This window comes from Spermophilus citellus (genome assembly GCF_964194105.1).
Source record: "Spermophilus citellus genome assembly, chromosome: 8".
In the NCBI taxonomy this organism is placed as follows: Eukaryota; Metazoa; Chordata; class Mammalia; order Rodentia; family Sciuridae; genus Spermophilus; species Spermophilus citellus.
This window is the reverse complement of record NC_138189.1, coordinates 40,359,212-40,369,223: the sequence shown is the minus strand read 5'-3', so window position 1 is coordinate 40,369,223 and position 10,012 is coordinate 40,359,212. Positions and strand designations below refer to the sequence as shown.

Genomic DNA, 10,012 nt, shown 5'->3' with positions numbered 1-10,012 from the left:
CTCACCTCTGTTGGCCCCCAAATTTTAGCTGAACGATCATGACAAGCAGAAGGGAGGAAGATACACCAAGCCAATTGACGGCTCCTTTTGGAAAAATTGTACCACCGATGACATCATCAGCAAAAATACCCCAACACTACCACAAGTCGCTGCACCAACAGATAGTTCACAATGCATACAGGTGAGTTCACAATGCATACAAGTGATACATAGTCCAGGCAAGTTCTGCAAGCAGTTCAGTGATGGCTATTGCAGAAGCTGTAGATTGGTTTTATCTTTGTCTTCACCACTGGGATGAAGATAGGAATTCTGGCAATAATGGCTAAAGAAAAAATTATGTAACATTCCAGAAGGCACTAAAAGAAAACAATTTACATTGTCTTGAAGAGAATTATTAAATATAATGAAAAGGAAAGGTGAAAGTAAACAAACAGATCTGTTAACCTCCTTTTTTGTTCATATATTAAAACAAACCTCAACAGCTGTTTACCCAATTTAAATTAAACCATTTAAATCACGTGAAAAAAAAATATTTGGATCCACTTTTTCATGAGCGCTCATCATATATGATATATGGACATACGTACATTCAAACATATAACAGAAAACACAAGTGTGCACACATAATATAATACATACAACACATAACATAATAGTAAAGGCCTTATAACTTTTTACAGGTGAAATATCCATTGCAATGTTTAAAAACTCTATAGTCAAAAAAATAGAACTGATCAGCAAAACATTAACCTAGGTCTGTATGAGCTCAAAAAACAAAATAGAACTTCATGATATGGCAAAGGGCAATAATAAAATAGATATTGAAAAAAGCATCCTGGTTCAGCCAGATGTAAGGATAGCCAAACTGGAGTTTTGGATATCAGTTGTTATGGATTTGAGCCAAATCATCTTCTTTTTTTTTTTTTAATCATCTTCTTTTTGGTCTGTAGAAATCACTTTAGTTAATCTTTCTGGGATCCAAATCGGCTGCCGTTCTCCCTGTGGAAAAACATAAACAGACCCCCGACTCCAATCACTGGGTCAGAACCTTAGTTAATCTCTCTGGAATCCAAATCGGCTACTGTTCTCCCTGTGGAAACACACAAACAGACCCTCGACTCCAGACAATTACTGGGTCAGGACCTTTCCATTGTCCTGTTAGAATATCCTTCCAAAGTACCTTGGGCTTATGTACATTTTTTGGACACATATGCCTTTCTGCAGCACTAAGCCCTGATGAATCCAAATTTTAAAAGTTTAGAGTAAAAAGTGTTATTTTAAGTTTATCTTTGGCGAATATATACCCCTACCCAATTCCTTCTTTTTGCTTTAATAAGTACATTTTAATAGTTTGATGAGTCTTTCAACTATGCCTTGTCCCTGTGGATTGTATGGGATTCCTGTTATATAAGTAATGCCAAATGTTGAGCAAAATTGTTTAAAAGAGGTAGAAGTGGGGCTGGGGATGTGGCTCAAGCAGTAGCGCGCTCGCCTGGCATGCGTGCGACCCGGGTTCGATCCTCAGCACCACATACAAACAAAGATGTTGTGTCTGCCGAGAAGTAAAAAATAAATATTAAAAAATTCTCTCTCTCTCTCTCTCTCTCTCTCTCTCTCTCTCTCTCTCTCTCCCCCCTCTCTCACTCTCTCTTTAAAAAAAAAAAAAAAGAGGTAGAAGTATAACCAGGGGCATTATCTGTTTTTAACTGTTTTGGAATGCCCACAGTGGCAAAGTTTTGTAAGCAATGAGCTATAACAATCTTTAGTTTTTTCTCCAGCATGAAGGGAGCCCATCAAAAATCCAGAAGTATCAACTGTAACATGCAAATATTTTAATTTTCCAAATTCTAACAAGTATGTGATGTCCATCTGCCAAATATGGTTAGGTATCAATCCTCTAGGATTGACTCCAAGATTAACTTGTGGTAAAAAGGTCACATAATTTTGACATTGTTTTATTATTTGTCTAGCTTGTTCCTTAGTTATTTTAAAACGCTTTTGTAAAGTATTAGCATTAACATGGAACCTTTTATGAAAATTTATAGCTTCTTCTAGTGTAGAGAAAATATGTATGTCATGTATAGTTTTATCTGCTAAATCATTGCCCAAACTAAGGGCTCCAGGCAATCCTGTATGTGCCCTGATATGTCCTATAAAGAATGGATCTTTTCTGTCCCAGATTAGACCTTGTATAGTGGAAAGCAAAGAGAAAACAGTAGAGGAAGGGGAAATCCTACCTGCATCTTCAAGGGATACTATAGCATTAACTATATACTGACTATCGGAAAATAAATTAAATACAGAATATTTAAACATCACAAAAGCTTGTAATACTGCATTAAGCTCTACCTTTTGAGCTGATTGTTTGGGTACTAAAAATGTAAAAGTTTGATCAGGTGTAACTATTGCTGCTGTACCATTATTTGACCCATCAGTGAATATATTTGGAGCATTCATGATAGGTGTTTTTCTTGTCATTTTTGGAAAAATTACAGGATGCAATGACCGAAAAGACAATAAAGGATTAGATGGTAAGTGGTTATCAAATGAAACATTAGATTTGCACATGATTATTGCCCAAGTATTTAACTCATTAGCTAACTCATCAATTTGATTCATAGTATATGGAGTAATAATTTTATTGGGAGAAATTCCAAACACTCCCTTTGCTGCTTTTATTCCTTTGAGTATTAATTGTCCTAAAAGCCTCAGGATACCTAGTAAGAGTAGTGTTAGGAGAATAAGATAAATGTATCCATAATAATGGACCTTCTTGCCAAAATACTCCTGTAGGAATATTTTTTGTTGGTAGTACAATAAATAATAAAGGCAAACTTATATCAATTCTATCCAAATGCATATTTTCCATATATGTTTCAATGATTTTTAATGCCTTTCTTGCTTCAGGCATTAACATTCGGGGTGAATTTGGATCTGATGGACCTTTTAGGATATCAAATAAAGGTCCCAACTCTCCTGTTGGTATACCTAGATAAGGCCTTATCCAATTTATGTCTCCTAATAACTTTTGAAAGTCATTAAGTGATTTGAGTTGATCTACTCGTATTTGAATTTTTGGTGGATGGACCATGGTTGAGAATAATAGAACTCCTAAATAATTAATTGGAAAATTTAATTGTACTTTATCTATTGCTATCTCTAGATTATAATTTTTTAATAAGTTTGTAAGTGTGGCATAACATTCTAGCAATGTGTTTTTAGCTTTGTGTGCTAATAATACATCATCCATATAGTGAAATATTTGTAGTTCAGGATTTTGATTTCTAAGTGGCTGGATTACTTTGTTAACATAAATTTGACACATAGTTGGGCTGTTAGCCATCCCTTGAGGGAGTACTTTCCATTCATATCTCTGATCAGGTCCTTCATGATTCAGTGCAGGGATAGTAAATGCAAAATGTGGACTATCCTCAGGATGAATTGGAATTGAAAAAAAACAATCTTTAATATCTATAACTAAAACATACCAGGTTTTTGGCAAAGCAGACAATTAAGGAATCCCTGATTGAGCAGGTCCCATAATAACCATTTCATTATTAATGGCTCTTAAATCTTGCAGTAATCTCCATTTACCAGATTTCTTTTTGATGACAAAAATGGGAGTATTATGGGGAGATACAGAAGGTTGTATATGTCCTTCCACTAATTGTTGTTTGACCAGGTCATGGGCTGCTTGTATCTTTTCTTTAGTCAGAGGCCACTGAGGAACCCATACTGGTCTTTCTGATTTCCAAGTAATTTTTATTGTCTCAGTGGCCCTTTCTGAAAATCCAACCCATGTCTGTCTGTTCCTTGATCTATTTGTATTGGAGCTGCTATACCTTGTTCTTGTTTTTCTAATCTTTTTCCTTTCCTAAAACCTTGTCTAGCTATAATAGTGGGTGCATTATAGTTGTACATAATGGAGGGATTTGTCACATATTTATACTTGCACACAATATAACAATATAATTTTGGCCAATGTCACTCCCCAGTAATTCTTCTTTCCCTTCCATCCTACTCCTGAGTCCCTTTCCTCTATTTTACTGATTTCCCTTTGATTTTCATAAAATCCCCCCCATTGTTCTTTTCCTAAAAAAGAAAGACTTTTGAAAGACTTCTTTAGAGAAGAAAGAAAGGAATTGAATCTTGAGAATTGGGTAATATCCAGTAGACTTGGCAGAGAGTAGGTTCCCAGTAAATATTGGTCTTCACTTGTTCATTCATTAAACAAACATATATTGAGTATCCACTATATTTTCTACATTGAACTACATTGGTTCTATTGAGAAATAGAACCAATTCAGGTATAATGTAAGACAAATTGAAAGCTTGAAATTTTTGTAAATAAAAAATGTTTTGTTTCCTTTAATTTTCAGAGAACATCAATACTCTTATTTTATTTACCTCAAATGAAGAAAATAATCTCCACTTACTGCCGCAGTCTGGCTGGGCACAATTCAGGAGCCACTTGTCAAAAGAAACAAACTTTATTTTTAGAACCACACACGCCAAACAAAACCGCTCCTCAGGAAAACCTTCAGAGCCCAACTGCTACCACCGGCTTCCCAAAAGCCTCTCCCTCAACCACAAGTCTCATCACCTCCCACAATCCTCCTGCTCTTGAGGCCGATTGGCTGGGTCACATGGGCGGAGCCAAAATAGTCCCCCAATGAGCAGCTCCGTGGTCTGAAAGGGCAGGGAAACAGCCCAATGAGCATCACCGCAGAGAAGCCAATCAGCTAGATGTTGCTGGGGCCGCTGTGAGCCAATCATCAGCTGGCAGTCTGAAAGGGTGGGGAAACAGCTCAATGATTATCTCCAGTGAGCATCACCACAGAGGAGCCAATCAGCTAGATGTTGCTGGGGCCGCTGTGAGCCAATCATCAGCCGGCAGCTGGAAGTTTGCTGGCAGCTGAAAGTTTGCTGGGGCCCCTTGGGCTGTGGCTCTCAACAGTTCTTTATCATTGAGTATCTTCAATGTCTTTTGATGATTTAATAGAAGAAAAAATAAATGCATAAATCTACTCAATCAGCAAAGCTAATAAATGTCTGTGGGTACCATTGGCTGGATTAGGACATGTAAAGGGAAGAGGAAACAAGGAAAGAGTTGGAGATGAAATATTGTTAAAAAAAAAAAAAAAGAAAAAAAAAGCCTCACATGCCTTCCACAACAAAAGATGTTTGCCCAGGTAAAAATTATTATTCTTCTGGGTAAGTCTAAGAGCAGAAGGCAAATGAGAAGTGGTACTAGGTCTACTCATTTCCAAGATTCTCATTCTATAATCTGCTATGCAGTCAATGTAATCATAAAGGTACTGACTGCATAAAGAATGGGCATATACAACACTGGGATCAAAACTTCTGGTTCAGCTTACACAAACTTCATGTTCTATCAGTAGAGATTTTCATGTCAAATGTCCATAACACAAACCCCACAATATTTAGACTCTACTAAAAAGCAACTGCCTAGCTATTAACAAGAAATACAAAACATCTCCTGCTTTGTTTGAGCTTCAACTTTGAACATCAAGATTCCACATAACCCACAGAAACAATGCCTTAACTAATCTACATAAGATTATATAAGATTGGTCATGGCTGAGCAGTTTAAGTGGCTAGAAAGCAGTGCTAAAGAACCTCAGGTTGAAGAAAAAATTGGGTTCTGTTAGTTAGCTGTTGCTCTAATGAAATGCCTGAAATAATTAACTTGTAAGAGTAAAGGTTTATTTAGCTCACAGTCCTGGAGATTCCAGTTCAGACAGAGGAGGAGGAGGAGAAGGAGGAGGAGGAGGAGGAGGAGGAGGAGGAGGAGGAGGAGGAGGAGGAGGAGGAGGAGGAGGAGGAAGGAGGAGGAAGAAGGAGGAGGAGAAAGAAGGAGAAGAAGAGCCCACAGTCACTTTTAAAGAAAAGCACCTTCAGGGGCTGGGGCTACAGCTCAGTGGCAGAGCATTTGCCTAGCTTGCTTGAGGCACTGGTTCTATCCTCAGCATCACATAAAAATAAACAAATAAAATAATATAATATAGTTGTCCATCTACAACTATAATTTAAAAATAAAAAGGAAAAACACCTTCAAAATTACAGAAATTGAGATTCCATGCTGCCATTATGTATCCACCATCTTGCCATTGCAGATTATCTAAATATGTATGTTTTTGCACACAAGTGTGCAAATGTTCAGAGAAGAACTGGAATCTCTAGTGCTACATTCATTGGATGTGCTTAGAATGCCTGATAGGCTCACCAGTCACCTATCCTATTAGACTGGGGAATCAAAATGTTTTCACAAAATATTAGCAATATATGGGTCCTTGTGGAGTGTGGTGACTGAGATTGGGGGGTCCCTGACTGCTTCACAGCTGTGGCATACGTGCTACCTGGGAATGTATCTAGGCAAGGGTACAGGATGCCCAGTTGTTATGGTGACACCCCCAACCCTCCCAACCCCCACCCCCACCAAGGTTCTGTGCAAGAGATTTATCAGTCTCTACCTTGATCTCAGGCACATAGCTCTGGGGAGAGAGGAATTCTAAGCTTGACAAGACAACTACAATGTTTAACCAATGCTCCTACTTTGTAGCCTGCCCACTTAACAGTAACTTTAGACAATGGGCATCCTGGAGTGCTGCAGGAAGCTCTAAGCCTTGCAGCAGTGAAATAGCTACAAGAATGTTTCTAGCCTTGTAACTTTCTAGTGCACAAAGAACAATGCTTCTATAGTCCTGTACTTCTTGATTATGAAACATTATATAAATAAACTTGCTGGGTCAACTCTTTAGAAACTGCTTCTTCATCAGAGAGCAGTGCTCTACCTCATCCCAGCCTTTGGTCTTAATATCTGTGTGTGTGTGTTTCTTAATTTCCTAATGCCCCTTGCTGGTTTCTCAGGTTCAGCTATACAGGGCGTGGCAGGTACTCATGTGGAAATTGAGGAATTTAATCTTGGCTACTGGATAGGGAGTTAAAGGACTGAGTTAAAAAAAAAAAAAAAACTATATAGAGCAGTTAAAGGAGTCCAGAGAATGTAAAAACTGAGCAGTGAAAATTGGCTACTATTATGTAATATACCAACATAAACATATGCTGGTCTGGCAAACATAACTTTTTATTGACATTCATGTATACAACACATTATTAATGAGCATCATTTATGGGCTTGTGTATATGTTGGGATAAGTACTGGAGATTTAACACAGGGCATTCTACCACTGAAATGCATCTTCAGTCCTTTATAAGTTGGCCAGGCTGACCTCCATCTTGCAATTCTATTACTTCATTCTCCTGAGTATCTGACCTATGGGCATTTAATATGGCCTAAATGTCTACCATGATCTGATAGCCTCCAACATCTCTAGCCACATCCCACCTGTAGCCCGGTTTATATTATGATATCCTGCATCTTTTTTCTACTTAATCTCTTGGCTGTTTGTACTGAAGTCATGGCAGACATCCTGCTCTTCTAAGAATGAACAGAGCTCCAACCTGGAGCACACATTCTGTACACACTCTTGCTTTTGCCTGGAACTAGACCCCAAGCTCCTCTTCTTTGCCTGGGATACACTTTTTTTTTTTTTTTTTTTTTGTACTGGGGATTGAACTCAGAAGCATTCTACTACTGAATGCTCAGCCCTTTTCATTTTTTAAAGCAGCCCCCCCACCCCCACCCAAGTTGCAGAGGCTGGACTTGACCTTGTGATCCTCCTGCCTTAGCCTCCCACATCTCTGGGTGTGCATCACTGTGCCATGCTCTCATATACGCATCTTCAATGTTCTGCTTCTTCATCTCTTCCAACCTTACACAGGAACCCTGATATCTCCATTTTAGCTCTTGTCAAGTGGCAAATTTACATTTTAAGTGAGTCTTACATTCATGTTTGTCTACTAGATTGAAAGTTCCAAAAGAATAAAGTTTATGCTTTGGATTTTTGTCTACTTACTCCCAGGTCTATTTACAGTGATTTGGCATGTGGTAGGTTTTCAGTACATATTGATTCTATAAAATAACAAACACATCCCAACATAAGGCTGGTGCTCCTGAGGAATGGGCATTTCTCTCTTTCACTTTATTTCACAATCATGGTTCCCCTCATCTCTGGTTTTACTCAATTATACTATGAAGAGACATACATATTTTACTAGGTAAAATTAGCTTGCAGAAAATGTGAATTTAATTGTCAGGAAATGGGAGAGGAAGGAAAAGTCAATTAAGTAGGCATACTGAGAAATTGGGTAGTCAGGGATTTATAGAAACATGTATACAGAATTTCTGGAGTATTACTTTCCCAGTTGAGAATAGTGTTGCTGCACTTTCATTCGCCACAATGTCATGTAAACATGTGCATGGTGTTTAAAGACGTATCTATAAAGAATGTAAAACTGTGTAAAGAAACATTAATAAAAGATGTTCTTAGTGTGCTACTTGAAGAGAGGGAGAAAGGGGAGGAGTTGGAAGAGAAATAATAATGAGGTGGTGAGTCGACATCAGCAATGAATAGTAGTTAAACTCATGTCACGAACCAGACAAACAACAGAAGACAGAAAGAGGAAATCAATGAAGAGACAGGAGACAAAAAATAATGGCCAAGGATGGGCTGAGATAGGTGAGAGCAGAGACTACAGGAGTGGGGTGGAGTATTCGTGGGGTAGGGTCCCTCCAACTGCCAAAACAGTGGGAAGCTGGGAACCGAGAAGCTGAAGAATTTGAAGACCTCAACTCCTCCCCATGACTGCCTTCTTTAGAGGTATCCTCTTACTACTGACTCAGTCTAAGGGAGGCCTTTTATTTCGTCCATTTAAGAATTAGGAAGCTGCAGGGTACATAGAAGCACTCACTGAACTTAATTGATCGTATAAGTGAATAAAAATATAGCAAAGAAATAGCAGGTCAGGATTCTAGAAGCTGTGAGACCGTAGCCTAGACTCCGAGGTGGGGAGAGAGTAACTGAGCAGACCAGGAAGGCTCAGTGACCGGAGACACCCCGATTCCTCAGTGCCAAGGACTGGTGAGCAGCCTGATAAATCCGGTTCTTTGGGCTGGGACGCTGGAAGTTTCAAGAAGGATTCTTGGAGCAAGGTGCACTACTTCTAGAGCTACTAAGTGCCAGAAAGATCCCGGGCCGGCAGAAGACCTTCTGCAGCCAAGGTCCTGGCCCGCCCCGCCCCTGTCCCGAGACCTCCCGAGATTGGTTGCCCGGCCAGAGGCCCCTCCCACGTGGCTCCCCCTTCCAAAGTCCTTCCAGGGATTGGTTGCCCATCCTCAGCCCCGCCCCCAACCCCAAGTCATTGCTCCACCGAGCTCCGCGCCCGGAGTGGATACCGGGTCTCTTTTTCACTCGCCGAACTGATGGAGTCTTCGGCCTCCGGCTGCGAGTGCGCCCTGTCGGCCCCGGGCCTGGGTAGTGGCTGGGCTCGCCACACGTCCCCTCGACCTTTGCTCCAGCAGGATGGAGGGAAGAGCAACTCCCGGCGTCCCGGGGAGCGGGTGGCTCTGCGCCTAGTCTCACGGAAGTTCCCTTGGGAGAGTCTGAAGCAGTAACAAGTTTGAGCTTTGCTTCCGCAGGCGGATCCGCCGCAAGTACCCGACCTGGGATGACTTGGGCCCCTGGAGTTTGTTTCTAACGTCTGCGGCGGTCAACAACCTCAATTCTAAGCGCAGGTATGTCCCTGTCCTTGGGCGAAATGAATTGACCCAGATTCCCAGCTCTTGGACAAAGGCGACAGAGTATTCTCCGGAGTCTGGTGCAGTGGTGCTAATCGGACACGCCCTAAAAATAAATAAATAAATAAATAAATAACCAGAAAACTCCAGAATAGCCTTTTCCTGTGTACTTTAAAGGTTGACACAGCAGAGAGGTTAAAATCTAGAGAGGAGATTGCAGAACTCCTCTTTGGATCCTGGCTGGTGTCACAGCTGAACCAGAAGAAAAAGATTTCTTACAATTTGAGAACCTTTGTGATATTTTTACATAACTTAGAGCACAAGTAATAGATTCAAACTTATTCACTTTGT

The 10,012-nt window shown here is 40.0% G+C and overlaps 1 protein-coding gene across 1 annotated transcript in view; it reads right to left on the bottom strand.

Annotated features, from left to right (window-relative positions):
* Positions 1 to 7,023: 7,023 nt before the first annotated feature.
* Positions 7,024 to 10,012, bottom strand: part of LOC308654654 (uncharacterized protein) — a gene marked incomplete at its 5' end in the record, with an annotated part of 47,869 nt that continues 44,880 nt past the window's right edge. The window contains one exon of the mRNA XM_081304341.1: positions 7,024 to 9,767. Coding sequence (XP_081160467.1) covers positions 9,503 to 9,767 — 265 coding nt within the window. The 3' untranslated portion in view covers positions 7,024 to 9,502. The remainder of the gene's footprint in view (positions 9,768 to 10,012) is intronic.